This window comes from Gobius niger (assembly GCF_951799975.1).
Source record: "Gobius niger genome assembly, chromosome: 22".
NCBI lineage: Eukaryota > Metazoa > Chordata > Actinopteri > Gobiiformes > Gobiidae > Gobius > Gobius niger.
The window spans coordinates 4,632,206-4,649,790 of record NC_136873.1 but is presented as its reverse complement, the minus strand read 5'-3'; the positions used below and the strand labels follow the sequence as shown (position 1 = coordinate 4,649,790).

General features: G+C 36.0%; 1 protein-coding gene across 1 annotated transcript in view; it reads left to right on the top strand.

Annotated features, from left to right (window-relative positions):
• Nucleotides 1-3,209: 3,209 nt before the first annotated feature.
• tmbim4 (transmembrane BAX inhibitor motif containing 4) overlaps nucleotides 3,210-17,585 on the top strand; it is a 50,201-nt gene continuing 35,825 nt past the window's right edge. Inside the window, exons 1-8 of the mRNA XM_079581288.1 lie at nucleotides 3,210-3,379; nucleotides 6,431-6,539; nucleotides 11,139-11,244; nucleotides 12,458-12,491; nucleotides 12,572-12,689; nucleotides 13,754-13,799; nucleotides 13,954-14,171; nucleotides 17,092-17,112. Coding sequence (XP_079437414.1) covers nucleotides 3,289-3,379; nucleotides 6,431-6,539; nucleotides 11,139-11,244; nucleotides 12,458-12,491; nucleotides 12,572-12,689; nucleotides 13,754-13,799; nucleotides 13,954-14,160 — 711 coding nt within the window. The 5' untranslated portion in view covers nucleotides 3,210-3,288 and the 3' untranslated portion in view covers nucleotides 14,161-14,171; nucleotides 17,092-17,112. The remainder of the gene's footprint in view (nucleotides 3,380-6,430; nucleotides 6,540-11,138; nucleotides 11,245-12,457; nucleotides 12,492-12,571; nucleotides 12,690-13,753; nucleotides 13,800-13,953; nucleotides 14,172-17,091; nucleotides 17,113-17,585) is intronic.

The following is a 17,585-nucleotide window of genomic DNA, read 5'->3' as shown; positions in this document are numbered from 1 at the left end:
GGCGTCGGACTAAGGGGGTAAAGGGTACTGAGTACCCAGGGCCCAGAGCAGGGTAGGGGCCCTCAATAATGCTGCAAAAAGTGTTCTGTGTTGTACTTTCTAAGTTTCCTCATAATTGATGCTATAAGAACTGAACAACTGGGCTAAAATACAATGGTTGCTACTCAGAATTTTGCACAAACAATAATGATTGATAATATCTCAGGGCCCTGACAACCCTTTAAAAATGTGCCAAATGGTTCAGCCCACACACCGGTGTTCAGCACCGAGCGCTTCAACTCAGCAGTGACTTTGATGAGGTGGATTCTGTAATGTAATGACACAGAGCTAAGAAAGACAGATCTTAGTCTGGCCTCGCTCTAATGTGCTTTTCTTTAACACTAGCCTGTTCTAGCGGAGCTTAGAGGAAACTTTCTGTCATAAATGACACTTAAACATGAGGTGAGGCGAGTCCTGCCTCTGCCTGCGCTGAGACGAGGATGGTGCAGAGTCAGAGACACCTCGTTTTAACCTCTAAAGTTTCTCTTTCCTCATATTTATTATAATTGAGCCTCAGGCCAATACAGTGACAAAAGCCACAGGTCGCGCACGCTATTTTCGCCGAATTAATTATGGTAATTAGCCGCGCGCACTTGGATTCACGCATTATAAATGCGCAGCTTTGGAGACGAGTCAACCTGGTTCTAGTGAAAGATGGAGCTCGAGCCATTTAGTCGATTCCAGCGTAACTTTTTACAACAACAATTTACTGACTATACACTTAAAGGTATAGACTTCAAATATGGTGAGAGGCTAAATCAGACTGAAGCCCTTGAGTTTGTTGTTCAGGCCTGTGGCCACAGAGACATCATAGTATCATATTTTTATGTAAAATAGCATTTTAAAGCCTATTTTAAAGTCACACACGTGTTATTCTCAGCACAAATATCCCATGTGCAGCCCTCCTGTTTAATGTGATATGCTAATAATCATTATGCTCTACCTAAAACTAGCCATTTCAATTGGCCCAATGAAAGTAGAATATTCCAGCCTAATCTAAATATCTATGTCACCACAGGATTAAAGGTTATTCAATTTCTGTAACTGAATCCAAATCAGATGAAATTTCAAGTCAAACATGGACTTGAAACAAACAAACAAACAAACAAACCATGACCAAAGTACCCATTGTATTGGATGTGTGTTTGTGTATGAAGCACTTTTTTGGCCAACCCATTTTTTCACTTAGTTAAGGTATATATAATAAAGTTATAATAGAATATAAATGAACTGCACTGTCAAACCACTAAACCACTGCCATGTGGTCAAAGAACATAGAATATGAAATGTGAATTTCAAATGGGGGGGTCCACCAAGATAGTTTGTACCCAGGGCCTAGAATTTGGTGCTACGCCCCTGCATAGGCTACTCGTGAATTGGAAATTTAGAATCAATACTACGATTTCCACACTGGAAAAACCTGCAGAATTAATTACGTCATATATTTTACATGTAGGGATCGGCATTGCTCTTATTATTGCTATTATTATTTATGTTTTCATTAATTTTGCCTCTTTTTGCTATTTGTTTTTTATTCTATATTATTTTGAATAATAACAATGATTGTCAATATTGCCGTCTAGGACTATTTTAATACTTTTATGACTATTTCATTGTCAGTCGCCTACTATTATTAATAACACTACTACCTGTACTTTTTTTTTTCTCTCTTGATGTTGGTTATTAATTTACCCTTTTCTCTCTGTGCTGCTTCTGTCTACACTGCCATCTTTATTATTATTACTACTGTTGCTACTGCTATTATTATTAATAATATTAACTGACCCTCCTGGAGCCGCCACCTTAGCGTGGTGGAGGGTTTGAGCACCTGAATGATCCTGGGGGCTCTGTTGTCGGGGGCTTCGTGCCCCTGGTAGGGTCTCTCATGGCAAACTGGTCCTCTAGGTGACGGGTCAGACAAAGGGCGGTTCAGAAGCCCCTTATGAGAGACCAACGGGCCCGGTTAATCGTGAGGCCGTCCTTCTGTGGACCCACCACCTGCAGGAGGAGCCATAAGGGGCTGGTGCAATGTGATTTGGGCAACTCCAACACGACCCGGAAACGGAAAAGTGGAAGAAGATGGATGGATGGATGGAATGTTAACTGATAGCATATTAGAAAGAAAAGAAAGAGAGAAAGAAAGAAAGAAAGAAAGAAAGAAAGAAAGAAAGAAAGAAAGAAAGAAAGAAAGAAAGAAAGAAAGAAAGAAAGAAAGAAAGAAAGAAAGACTTGCCCTGACAGACTCTCCCACCCACATCTCTAATTGTGGACTCCTTCCGTTTCCTGGGCACCGCCATCACACAGGACCTCAAATGGGAGCCAACCATCAGCTCCCTCATCCAGAAGGCCCAGCAGAGGATGTTCTTCCTGCGGCAGCTGAGGAAACCTAAGGTGCCGACCAAGACGAGTCCATCCTCACCTCCTCCATCACCGTGTGGCTTCATCCTCACCTCCTCCATCACCGTGTGGCTTCATTGTTACTCTATCTATCCATTTAAACCTGATCTCTCATCTCTCTCATTTTAGTCCTTATTTTTTCTCTCTCCAACACTTACTCATTTAAGATCATCCAGGTTCAGACCACCCAGTTGGAGAAGTATTGTGCATGTTTTAGGATTATGGAGGAAATCAGAGAGCCCATTCAAGGCCTAGAAAAGCAATATGCATTTTGTATGTATTTGCATTGTGTGTAAATTGCTCTATTTGTTTGCTTTTTGAAAGGATTGAATGCCTTAAAACCGTATCAAAGATTAATTTATGCCTCTATTGGGACAGACAGTAAGAAATATTTTATCTTATCTTAGAAATGTTAATTATTATAGCCTACGTTTAGTCTTAAATAAATAGATGTAGAAATTAATATACATTTCCATTTTGAATTCGTTTGATTAATTATTATTATTTTATTTTTATTTTTATTATTTTTATTTTTATTTTTATTTTTATTTTTATTTTTATTTTTATTTTTATTATTGTTATTGTTATTATTATTATTATTATTATTATTATTATTATTATTATTATTATTATTATTATTATTATTATTGTTATTATTATTTGTTTTATTCAAATAATTTATCTCGTTTTTTTATCTGACCAATTTTGGGCTTGCAGCGTCATGTGACCGGAAGCGCAGATCGTGAGCGGCAGAACCCGGAAGTTGACGAGCCAAAGCAGAAACAGCTATTTTTTTTTGGCTAAACGTTTTCCATTTCTTTCCTTCAATTCAGCAGCGACAGAAGCGCCGAGATGAGCAGCGACAAGTACCCGCGCTCTTCCATTGAGGATGACTTTAACTACGGCACGAACGTGGCGTCGGCCTCCGTCCAGATCCGGATGGGTATGAAACATATGCTGCAAAGCGAGCTGGGGGAAAAAAAAAATTAAAAAAAATGACGTAGCAAAGGCTAGCATCAGCGCCTTCTGCTGACGGGGAATCATCGGTCGCGAAATAACGTTTAAAGTCTCGTGGGGTTGCAATTGTGCGATGTTGATTCGTGTGTGAGTCCGATTTAGCGAAAAAATATAATGACGTGCTCTGACATGTTAGTGTACATGAATAGAAACCTAAAATGATTGGAAACGAGAACTGAACTGCCGTTAAATCCACAATGCGGAAAATTCCAGTTTACCTGTCGCTGCGCCACAAGAGCAACTAAACTCTCGCTAAACGCTGATTCGTCACTGAGGTCACGTGATTAGGGCTGAAACGACTAATCATATTCATAAAACTAAGTGGGCACAAACAAAGCCAAATGGACCTGATTTTTATAAACGAACTCAATCAATTTCTTAAAACAATAAAGACTGTGGCTAATCAAAAAGCCATCAAAGCCCATAACGCATTCTGCAAATACCACATGTTAACACAGTAAATGCTACCAATAGATACAGACGGCATCTCGTCATAGAAGGGGGCGTGGCTTCGCCGAGGGGGAGAATACAATCTTTAGAGAAACATAATTTTCCCTCTTTTTAGCCATTTTCTGGTGGAATATGAACTTATTTATCACATAAATAAAGTCAAATGTAAATCGGGTCCATATGGATATTTTCTCACAGCAGATTGTTCAGTAGAAGTGAAAAAACGGCAGTTGTAGCAAGCGCTAGCTAACCGTTAGCATTAGCCCGATGCTAACATGTAGCATGAAGTTAGCATTCTCCGTTATTCATGTATTTATGGGCTGTTGAACCACTTTGCTCCTCCCCATGTCTTTGTATCATTATTTAGTAGAAACTATATTCATAATTCAGCATTTGTTACAGTAGTTTTTGAATAATTAAAGAAAATATAATTTTTTTCAAAATTGTTTTCCCCTTAACTGTTTTTAAAAATGACCATATATGGACGATTCCAGAGACGTCGTCTGTATAGATACAGACGGCATGAAATATGAACATAATTTCTACTAAATAATGATACAAAGACATGGGGAGGAGCAAAGTGGTTCAACATCCCATAAATACATGAATAACGGAGAATGCTAGCTTGATGCTAGCATTGGGCTAATGCTAACGGTTAGCTAGCGCTTGCTACAACTGCCGTTTTTTCACTTCTACTGAACAATCTGCTGTGAGAAAATATCCATATGGGCCCGATTTACACTGGACTTTATTTGTGTGATAAATAAGTTGATATTCCACCAGAAAATGGCAAAAAAGAGTGAAAAATTGTGTTTCTCTAAAGATTCTATTTTCCCCCTTGGCGAAGCCACGCCCCCTTCTATGACGAGATGCCGTTTGTATCAATACGCTCATAATATTGTTCGCCGTCGAATCCCGGACATATTTTCAATTGAATGTTCTAGGGCTGCACTATAGAGTTCGGGAATGTCCACAGTTACCATGGAGATCCACCATCTTTGCAGCTGTTAGCATGCATTTCCATTGACTAACATTAGCTAATATCGGTATAAAAAGTGGAGAAAAAAGCCGTGGAACAGCTCCGTTAGCTGCTGAGTTACTGCTGGTAGATACATCCAACTTACTGTGGTGTTCAAGTGTTTTAATGTGAACAATAACTCCAGTATTTTAGCTTTTAAAATCTCCATTAGTTTACAATTGCTGCTATTCCCATAATGCTTAGCGATATGACATCACATTCCCAAACTCTATATATCGCGAAAAATATTGTATCGCGATATTAGCTGATGCTTTATCCGTATCGGGAGAAGCCACAATATATCTCAGCATCACCATTGCCTTCATCTGACTGAGAACGACCCATTTTTTTTTGCAAACTCAAATGCATTGAAGTCATGTGTGAAAGTTCAGTTTTAGCTTAACATTTAGTAGCTTTGTTAAATTCTACCCTTGTTTTGGTCCTGATTGGGTGTTTTTTAAGTCTTCTTTTGACACAATTTGCTGAAAAAAATGGAACATATCGTTATCGACGTATCGCATATTGCAAGTCACTTCAATATCGTGCAGCCCTAGAATGTTCTATTCCCATACAAATGAATAGGCCAGCCCGGCGCCCATACTAACTAAAAAAAGACAAAAATCTAGGGGAAAAAATGGCAAAAATACAGCAAAAAATGGCAAAAATACAGCAAAAAAAAAGAAGGCAAAAATACAGCAAAAAAAGGCAAAAATACAGCAAAAAAGTGGCAAAAATACAGCAAAAAATGACAAAAATCCAACAAAAAATGACAAAAATCCAGCAAAAAAATTGCAAAAATCCAGCAAAAAGTGACAAAAGAGCAGTAAAAAATGTGACATAAAAGTGACAATAATCCAACAAAAAAGTGACAATAATGCATCAAAAAAGTAACAAAAAAAGTAACAAAAGTGCCATTAAAAAAGTGACAAAAACACATAAGGGAAATAAAAAGTGACGACAATGGCAAAGAGGAGAGAATGCATTTGGTTTTGGCGGGTGCTAAACTCTTGATATTGGAATTTTTCAAAAAGTGAATGGAAAAGACGAATGGGATTTTGACTTCCGGACGGGAAGAGGGTGGGAAAACCAACAGACTTGTGTTTAGCTTTTGAGATGCTAATAACCAAATCTTACTGATCAAACCCTAACCAGTGATAAAAAAATCTATATATATATATTTGGTAAAATCAAAATCCCCACTTTGAGTTATAAAACGCACACAAACACAAGCCAAGAGGTAAAAACTATAGTTACATCTTGCCCCATCGAGCGCCCCTACACTCAGCTCATCATACAAGCCAGAAAATCAAATAAATAACATGGATTTAACTTATTTAATTTGATGCTTTACATGTTTATTCAGGATAATATCAAGTCATGTTTAGAGTTATTTTAGACCCGGTTTACTCTTGATTTGAAGTTTACAAAACACTGGACTCTAGTGTCCCTTTTATCTTCTTCTGTAACAATGAAAAACGCTCACGGCGCCCTCTTGTGTCTGTGTTTCAGATTTCCTGCGTAAAGTGTACAGCCTCCTCAGTCTGCAGTTGGTGCTCACCACAGCCACCTCGGCCCTGTTCATGTTCTGTGCTCCGCTCAAGGAGTTCGTCCACTCCAGGTGAGGCTCCAGTGGGAATGTGTGACAGACCAGACTCATTTGAAATAATAATAATATTAAACCCACATCAGGTCAACCTCTATTAGATATATTTGTATATAGTATAGTATTGTATATAGTCTGGCGTTATAAGTGATTGGCCTCAGGTGCTCTGTAAGACTGTTTTTAATGCAGGCTAGCTGATACCATAGAAATGCACTAGCCTTGCATTAGCCTAGCGCCACGAAGCTCTTCAAATATAAGAACTGCATGAATTCCATAAAAACTATCTTCAGAAATCAGCAACACTCTGGATAACTAGGAAATGAGGCCCTATGTCAAAAATCCTGAAACATCCCTTTAAAATATCGGCTTATATATCGGCTATCGGACCCCAAAAATGCATATCGGTCGGGGCCAGAGAGATTTGTATTTGCTCAAATACAGATGCTTTTCCCCACTCACTGGTATGGCTGGGTGTCGTTTAACCATACTGAAACAAATTGAAAAGAAATCTTTTTTTAATGGAATAAATACACTTTTTTAAACAGAGGAAAAGATGAGCACTTCCTGGACCTCCAAGGAGTGTGATTTAAAAACCAGAAAGTCATTCAAAAAAATAGAAAAACCAAGGCACTGTAAAGTTAAAATGCCTTTATTATTTAGAGAAGGAAGTTGTGAGCGCTCGCTAGATCACCTCTGTAGGCGGGACAAACAGGTGAGGGCCAAAGTGTAGTCAGGATCAAGGCACTCTGCATTCCTTTTAAATTTATTTTAACACATTTTGACTACCGTGTCTTCTAGATGATGAATATTTTAGTATATTTAGTATACGTAACAAAAAAAGTATTGTACAGGCATTGTAAACCAAGCATTGTTAAAGTACCAGGCTCTGAGATGGTGACGGGGCGTGAAGTGCATTTGTCACATTAGACACAATTTTTGGCCATCACACAATTATATTCAGGAATTTGCTCAAATATTTACCCACTTTTCATCGGTGTCACGTTTGACAAGTGACATAGATAAAGGTACAATTTTAATGAAAATGAGGATGTAAATTGACAAAAATGTCAAAAATCCAGCAAAAAATTGACAAAAATCCAGCAAAAAATGACAAAAATCTAGCAAAAAATGACAAAAATCTAGCAAAAAAAGTGACAAAAATCCAGCAGAAAAGTGACAAAAATCCAGTTAAAAAAAAGACAAAAATCCAGCAAAAAAAGTGACAAAAATCCAGCAGAAAAGTGACAAAAATCAAGTTAAAAAAAAGACAAAAAACCAGCAAAAAATGACAAAAATCCAGCAAAAAAACAAACAAAAATCCAGCAAAAAAGACAAAAATCTAGCAAAAAAAGTGACAAAAATCCAGCAGAAAAGTGACAAAAATCCAGCAAAAAAAGACAAAAATCTTTAAAAAAAAGTGACAAAAATCCAGCAGAAAAGTGACAAAAATCCAGCAAAAAAGTGACAAAAATCCAGCAAAAAAGTGACAAAAATCCAGCAAAAAAATGACAAAAATCCAGCAAAAAAGTAACAAAAATCTAGCAAAAAAATGACAAAAATCCAGCAAAAAAGTTGCAAAAATCTAGCAAAAAAAAGTTGCAACAATCCAGCAAAAAATAACAAAAATCCAGCAAAAAAAGTGACAAAAATCCAGCAAAAAAGTTGCAAAAATCCAGCAAAAAAAAAGACAAAAATCCAGCAAAAAAAGACAAAAATCTAGCAAAAAAAGACAAAAATCTAGCAAAAAAAGTGACAAAAATCTAGCAAAAAAGACAAAAATCTAGCAAAAAAAGTGACAAAAATCCAGCAAAAAAAGACAAAAATCTAGCAAAAAAAGACAAAAATCTAGCAAAAAAAGTGACAAAAATCCAGCAAAAAAGTTGCAAAAATCCAGCAAAAAAAAAGACAAAAATCCAGCAAAAAAAGACAAAAATCTAGCAAAAAAAGACAAAAATCTAGCAAAAAAAGTGACAAAAATCTAGCAAAAAAGACAAAAATCTAGCAAAAAAAGTGACAAAAATCCAGCAAAAAAAGACAAAAATCTAGCAAAAAAAGTGACAAAAATCCAGCAAAAAATGACAAAAATCTAGCAAAAAAAGTGACAAAAATCTAGCAAAAAAAGACAAAAATCTAGCCAAAAAAATGACAAAAATCCAGCAAAAAAAGACAAAAATCTAGCAAAAAAAGTGACAAAAATCCAGCATAAAAAGACAAAAATCTAGCAAAAAAAAGTGACAAAAATCCAGCAAAAATACAAAAATCCAGCAAAAATACAAAAATCCAGCAAAAATACAAAAATCCAGCAGAAAAGTGACAAAAATCCAGCAAAAAAAATTGAAAAAATCCAGCAAAAAATAGCAAAAATCCAGCAAAAATAAATGGCAAAAATCCAGCTAAAAGTGATAAAAGAGCAGCAAAAAATGTGAAGGTACAATTTTAAACTTTGTTGCTTCAGTGAAATAAAACCACAAAACGGCACTAAAAAGGTAAGACGATTAAAAGTCCTACATACATCATGCTTTTATATCTTTATTCCCCTTAGACCCCCTTTTTCTGTGACTTAAGTATAGAGGGGTTGGTTACATTTAGTCAAGTACATGAACTTTAGTGACTTTCTGAAGAAATTGTACTTCTTACAGTAATTTTAATCATATGGTACTTTTCACTTCTACAGCAATAATGAGGTATCTGTACTCTTGAGTAAAAATAATTCTTAGTCTTTCCAATGTGAGTAAATATTTCATTTTTGATCAATAAAATAGATGCTTTTTCTTGGATATATCCACTTTTTTACTTTTACTCAAGTAACTTCTTGCGACATTACTCTAAAAATACTCTAAATATTTTGGCTACTCTACCCACCTGCACAAGTATGAGTTACAGCAAGTCTCATCAAAAGACTAAGGCTAATAAAAAACATCCAGCATGAAACTTGTGGACGTGGTGGCAGACCGGTTTGGCAACGTCGGGAAAATCACCAAAACAATTCGGCGAAATCATGTGACTGCAGTGAGACGAGGGCGAGGGTGTTTTACAATCCAAATCCAGTCGACTTTCAGACACACCCAGGAAACTTTGACACGCGCAGTAAAACCGAGATAACCAGGGCACGAAAAGCTAGCACCAGATTTCATCCTTTAGTCATTTCACTTGTTAACCCCTTAACTCCCACCTGAACCGAGCACATTTTCTCCAGTTTGGCTTTACCCCCAGTCCAAAAGCTTCTGGTAAAAAGGTGGGAAAATAGCAACAAAACTGAGACGAAAACAATGATGGAAATGTGACAAAAAAGTGACGAAAAATGACAAAAATGTCACAAGAAATTGACAAAAAATTGACGAAAAAATGACAAAAATATGACAAAAAATGATTAAAAATTGACGAAAAAATTGACGAAATATTGTGACGAAAAAAGGACAAAAAATTGACAAAATTTGACCAAAAAAAATACCAAAAAATGACAAAAAAGTGACAAATATGACAAAAAATGATTAAAAAAAATTGAAAAATTGTGACGAAAAATTGACGAAAAGATGACAAAAAATTGACAAAATTTTACAAAAAAATTACAAAAAATTGACAAAAAAAGTGACAAAAATGTGACAAAAAAATGACAAAAAATGTATAAAAAGTTGACGAAGAAAATGACGAAAAAATGACAAATAATTGATAAAAAATTGACAAAAAAGTTACAACAATGGAAAAAAAATCTGATGACGTGAGGACAAAGATCCTCTCGGTTCAGGCGGGAGTTAAGAGGTTAATATTACTGAGACATGAACACCTTTAAACTCGTCTGAATAAATGGCACAAAATGCACTTTAGACGGAACATTCCAGAACACGTGTCTGAACACTTTTACTTTCAGTTTGACGATCAACAAAAAAGTGGGACTTTCCATCCTTGTGTTCAGTCTTCGTCACGAATTTAAATAACTGAGCAAAGCACATTAAATCAGGGGTAACTCATACTTACGCAGGTGGGTAGAGTTGCCAAAATATTTTCTTAAGCATATTTTTTTAGTAAAAAGTAATGACCCAAACAGTTACTTGAGTAAAAGTAAACAAGTTGACATCAGGATATAACCAAGAAAATACATCTATTGATCAAAAATGAAATATTTACTCGCATTGGAAAGACTAACAATTATTTTTACTCAAGTAAGATCACAGATACCTCATTATTATTGTAGAAGTAAAAAGTACCACATGATTAAAATTACTCTGAAGAAGTACAATTTCTTCAGAAGGTTACTAAAGTACATGTACTTGTGTAAATGTAACTAAGTACTACCCCCTCTATACTTAAGTCACAGAAAAGGGGGTCTAAGGGGAATAAAGTAGTTATAAAAGCATGATATACGTAGGACTTTTAATAGTCTTTTCCATATTTTAACAAGTATCAGCTAAACCGAATGTTTAATTTACTTTTAGTCAGTATTATTTGAACTATTATGTACATTTATATTCAAACATATTCATCATTAAAGTAATTGTGCCAAAATCAAGGCCTGAAAAGCATTAAAGTTATTTCCAGTGGGCATTAAATCTACATTTCTTGATCTTTTACACCATAAATTAAACTTTAACACTGTCCTCCCTGTGTGTGTTGCAGCCCCGCCCTGGTCCTGGCCTCTGCCCTCGGGTCACTGGTTCTACTCCTGGCTCTGTTCATCTACCGACAGCAGCACCCGCTCAACCTCTACCTGCTGCTCACCTTCGTAAGCGACGCAGCCTCTTGCTTTGTTTATTTTAACTTTTATTATAGCAGATAAAGCGCTACTATTTATTATTTATGTCTTTGACCGATTTTTGCCGTTTTTTTAATCATATATTTCAATGTTGATTTGCACAACAGAAAAATACCTGGATATTGTAGTTACAGTTTAGATCACTTTCACACATGACGAAAAGTTTTAGTCAACAAAATCGATTAGGAGGAGGACATTTGCGTGGTGGAAATGAGCATTTTTTGCTGCACATGACATTTATTCTTGTTTAGACTAGTGTCTTTTATGCATTGCCCCTGATCAAATAAAAATTAATTCAAATTCAGGGCTTTTAAGTGGAGACACTACAGGCAAAACTCAATTTTTTCAGTTTTCAGGTTTTGGGCCAAATTGGTCTCTGAACATATAAGCTTTAACCCGGAAACAGAAAATATGCCTAATCTTCACAATAACATGTTTAAATATTGCGCTGATTCAATGTTCCCCCATAGACTTATATGGGAGAATGCAATTTCAAGGGCCTTTTTCTCAAAACACATTTTTCTGTCATTGTGGCGACGCTATGTCCACGTCAGTCGGACCGAAAGACTTCACATTTTCCAGCCTTGGACTGAACAATATTTGGAAGATTTTTTCAGAGGGATTTTTTATTATTTAATCCCTTAAGCCCCATTTATTGAGTTTTGAATGTCAAAAAATAAGGCGAAAAGTACATTTTGAAAAAATGTTCCACTAAAAAAACAGTTTATTTTAAAAACTAAACAAGAAATACTAAATCCCCTCTGAAAACGTCTTGGTAACTCATTTATCAATAAAATGAAACCATAAATTTGAATGTAGCTCTATCCATTATTCAGATTTCGTCGCCGAAAAGATGGGAAATTTGGGGCATTTTTAGGCATGAAAACACCTTGTTCTTATATGAAAAGATAAAATGACAGAAAACCTGCAATGTATTTTCTTCTCACATTTATGCCAGTGATCGACAGCAAAAGTTTCAAATTGATATCTGTAAATATACATTTTTTCCCTATTCGCCTGCAGTGTCTAAAAACAAACCAAACCTCTTGGCTGCCCCCTGCTGGCCTTACTTATGTACAGCAGCAGTAATGATCAGAAACATTGTCAGAAAATGAAATCATGATCATTTGGGCAAAAATAATCCTTTCCATGACTATTTTCTGTTCTGTTTTTGTGTTTCCAGACGCTGCTGGAGGCCGTGTCTGTGGCCACGACCGGTGAGTGTTTCCATTGCGTCGTCTCGTCTCCTCCTTTTGACGCCGTTTTAGTTTAACATCTAAATCCGTTTTGTGTCCAGTGACGTTCTACGATTATGGGACGGTGCTGCAGGCGCTGCTCATCACCTGCGCCGTGTTCGCCGGACTCACCGCCTTCACCTTCCAGTCCAAACGAGACTTCAGTAAACTGGGCGCGGGGTACGGCTCTGTGACATACTCCGGCACATGTACTGAAGTAACTGTACTGCACTTTTTTGCTTCTCTCGTAGAAAGCAGAAGGTCTCGTCTCAACTGTCTCGCTATGAAAACATTAGCATTACTATATTGTTCATATGAGCTGCTTTCTTGGTAAACTGTGGAGAGTTCCAGAGACAAACACATTAAAAACTGCACCTTTAGCTGAATCTTCTGCTCTCTATAGTCCCTCTGTAGAACCTCACAGTGATGGAGCTGGTCAGGATGCTCCTCTATAGTCCCTCTGTAGAAGAACCACACCCTGATGGAGCCAGGGGCGGACTTTTTGTGTGTTTTTTTTCTGTATTTGTTGTGTATTCGTCACTGTGTTTTTGTTTTGTTATCATGGCTGTTTTGTTGGTTTTTCATTGCTTTTCTTTATTGCTTTGTTGTGTTTTCGTCTCTTTTTTGTCATGTTTTTATTGTTTTTTCATTCATCATTTGACATGTTGGGTTTTTTTGTCACTTTTTTTGTTTTTTTGTTGCTTTGTAGTTGTATTTTCGTCACATTTTTGTTGTGTTTTTGTGGATTTTTTGTCGGTTTTTCATAGCTTTTTATAGTTGCTTTTTTGTCACGTTTTTTGCTGCTTTTCCGGCACGTTTTTGTTCCCTTTTCATCCTTTTTTGATGCTTTTCTTTTAAGCTTTTAGATTTAGGTAACGCTTGGTTAAGGCGGGGGATAAGAGGAGACTGCTGTGTCGTCTGCAAACTTGATGAAGAGGTTTGAGTCGTACTGTGGAGCGCGGTCATGGGTCAGCAGAGTGAACAAGAGGGGGCTCAGCACACAGCCTTGGGGAGCCCCTGTGTTCAGTGTGATCAGAAAAGCATTACTATAGAAAATCCAGATTAAAGGTAATATTTCTGTGTGATCAGATGTTTAGAAAGAGCCTTGTAGTCGGCTCTAGAGCAGGTTAAAAACAAATCCAGAAAAAGAGCAGCCAGAAAAACTCCACGGTGTTGCTTCAAAGACGCTTCAGGGACGAACGGGTTTTTCTCACAATAAAACTGTTTTTGTCTTTGTCCTTCAGCCTGTTTTCCTGCCTCCTCATCCTCATCATCGCCAGCTTCTTCAGGGTGAGCCTTTCCACACATTTGAAAACATGGCATCACTTTAACTTCGTTTGAAACCGTTTGAAATCGTTTGCCTCTATCGATGTCACTTCCTGTCAGTGTCCAATAATAAGGAAGTGAAATACTGACTTTCTAACTCTGGTTGTTCTCCCCCCAGTTGTTCTTCCAGAGCGACACCACGGAGCTGCTGTTCGCCGCCGCCGGGGCCTTCCTCTTCTGCGGCTTCATCATCTACGACACGTCTCTGCTGATGAAGCAGCTGTCGCCCGAGGAGCACATCCTGGCCTCCATCAACCTCTACCTCGACATCATCAACCTGTTCCTGCACATCCTGCGCATCCTGGACTCCCTCAAGAAGCACTGAGCGTAAGACGGGTCCCACTGCACTCGGAGCCTTTGCATTGTGACGTATGGGGGTCGTTTTTGTGATGTTTGGATAGTTTTCTCTCTTAACCCCTTAACTCCCACCTGAACCGAGCACATGTTCTCCAGTTTGGCTTTACCCCAGTCCAAAGGCTTCTGGGAAAAAGCTGTGAAAATGGCAACAAAACTGAGACGAAAACAATGATGGAAATGTGACCAAAAAGTGACGAAAAATTGATGAAAAAGTGGCAAAAATTTGATAAAAAAAATGATGAAAAAGTGGCAAAAAAGTCAAAAGAAATTGACAAAAAATGACAAAATTTGATTAAAAATTGACGAAAAATGACAAAAATGTGTCAAAAAAGTAAGAAAACATTGATGAAAAAGTGGCAAAAATGTCACAAGAAATTAACTAAGAAATTGACAAAAAATTGACGAAAAAATGACAAAATTTGATTACAAATTGACGACAAATGACAATGTGATGAAAAATTGACGAAAAATTGACGAAAAAATTACGAAAAAATGACAAAAATGTGACAAAAAAGTGAGAAAACATTGATGAAAAAGTGGCAAAAATGTCACAAGAAATTGACAAGAAATTGACGAAAAAATGACATAATTTGATAAAAGAAATTGACGAAAAATGGCAAAAATGTGACAAAAAAATGACAAAAATTTGATTAAAAAATGACGAAAAATGACAAAAATTTGACCAAAAAAATACAAAATTTTGATAAAAAAAATTGACGAAAAAATGACAAAAATGTGACAAAAAAGTGAGAAAACATTGAGGAAAAAGTAGCCAAAATGTCACAAGAAATTGACAAAAAATTGACGAAAAAATGACAATTTGATAAAATATTGACGAAAAATGACAAAAATGTGACAAAAAATGACAAAAATTTGATTTTTGCATAAAAGGATGAAAAAGTGGCAAAAATGTCACAAGAAATTAACAAAAAATTGACGAAAAATGACAAAAATGTGACAAAAAATGACAAAAATTTGATTTAAAAAAAGGATGAAAAAGTGGCAAAAATGTCACAAGAAAATTACAAAAATGTGACAAAAAAATTGACAAAAAATTACAAAAATGTGACAAAATGTGACAAAAAAAAAAAAAAAAATGATAAAAATTTGGCAAAAAAAGACAAAAAAAAGAAAGACAAAAATGTAACAAAAATGAGTTGAATACCCAACAAAAAAATGATGAAAAAATATCTGACATGAGGAGAAAGATCCTTTCGGTTCAGGCGGGAGTTAAGAGGTTAAAGTGCATATGACAAATTATTGAATTTTTTTGCTTTATCACAGTTCCAATTTGATTAGATTTGCTTAGTTTTAATATCAAAGTAAAAATCAGACCAAACTCTCCCTTTACGGTGCTTTTATGTTTTATCGAGGTGGGATTTTGTCTGACATCACTCAGAATCATCACCCAGTCTTTCACAAACACTGACACGTTTGGTCCCCACGGCTTCCCCCCCGAAAACACCCTGTAATCCAAATATGGTCATGAGGTTTTCATCCCACTCTTGCACCGACATCTCCACTGTAGTTGCAAATTCCGCTCTGTTTTTCCCCTCCTCCAACTACAATTGGAAAAATTGTATTTGGCCTGTGCAATACTGCCACCTGCTGGTCCTTTGTGAGAGTAGCTTTATTTGAAGGAGACATATTATGCATTTTTCTGGCATTTCATGATCATATATTACACACACACACTGGTTCTTGTGCTTTGGTGCCAGTGGAATAGTTTTACCACCTTCCTCTGACACTTGACACCTCGTCACTTTCCTCCCTCCTGGCCATCCCGGTTATTATTTAAATATGTGTGGTTTGAATGTCTGTTCCGCCTCATGTCATGCTGAAATCCTGTTTCTCCTCCCACAACTTCTTAGGGAAGCCGGAGAAACTCGCAGAGAACATCGCTCACAAGTTTGTGCACCTGTTTTATATATTTAATGTTGTAGACTTTTGCATTTGATTTCGAAATCATTGAGATTTGTATGTTTTGGAACGTAATGATTTTTGTCTTTCAAACGAGCTCCTTCTGAAGAACCTACTAAACATAAATATATACAGTTTAACACGTTTAGAAGCAAAGGATTATAAATGAGAGATTTAAAAAAAATGTATGGGCAAAAATATCAGCGGTGCGACAAGACTAGTTAACCCCTTAACTCCCACCTGAACCGAGCACATTTTCTCCAGTTTGGCTTTAGCTCAGTCCAAAAACTTCTGTGAAAAAAGGTGGGAAAATAGCGACGAAAACAATTATGGAAATGTCACAAAAATGTCACAAGAAATTGACCAAAATGTGACGAAAAAATGACAAAAATGTGACAAAATGTGGCAAAAATGTGATAAAAATTTGACAAGAAAATTGCAAAAAATTGACGAAAAAATGACAAAAATGTGACAAAAATGTGATAAAAATTTACAAGAAAAATACAAAAATTTCATGAAAAAATGATAAAAAATGTGACAAAAATGTGATAAAAAATTTGACAAGAAAATTACCAAAAATTTATGAAGAAATGACCAAAAAATGACAAAAATGTGATAAAAATTGACTAGAAAATTACAAAAAATTAATGAAAAAATTACAAAAATGTGATCAAAATTTGACGAGAAAATTACAAAAAAATAACGAAAAAATTCATGAAAAAATGACAAAAATGTGATAAAAATTGACAAGAAAATTACAAAAAATTTATGAAAAAATGACAAAAATGTGATAAAAAAAAATCGACAAAAAAAATGACAAAAAAGTTACAAAAATGAGTTGAACACCCAACAAAAAAATGATGGAAAACAAATCTGATGACGTGAGGAAAAAGATCTCTCGGTTCAGGCGGGAGTTAAGAGGTTAAGCTTTTGCAAGGATTTGAGGCTCATCATGCACAATTAACCTGTTTTTTTTTAGGTTTAAACCATGTTATTCCCTAATAATCAAAAACAGACTTGGAATATAGTACATCACTTCAATCCCAAAGTTTTCAATCAACCGCTTCACCTCTAGTATTCCCTGGAGATTTTGGTCCCGCTGATAAATCTCATTAAAACACATTCCAAATATATTTCCCATCATGCACCACAAGGTATATTTCCTCTACATATTTAACTCCACTGTCCCTGCTGTAAGGCCTGGCTTATATAAATAAAACGTATTAGTCTTTTGTTGATTTCTGTTGCTGATGTTTTGTTAAATTAATGGGATGTTGTGATTTAAAGATTTGCACACAATGTTATGTTCATGATGACACAATATAAGTAAATATTGTTGTATATATTGTATGTGACTTATGTTTAAGTGAATTAAAGACGTGTATAACAGCCGTCTGGCATTTGTTTTCCTCGCCTCCACTGCTGCCTATGAATGTGGCGTGTTAAAGGGAGTTAAAGGGACTAGATGCAAGT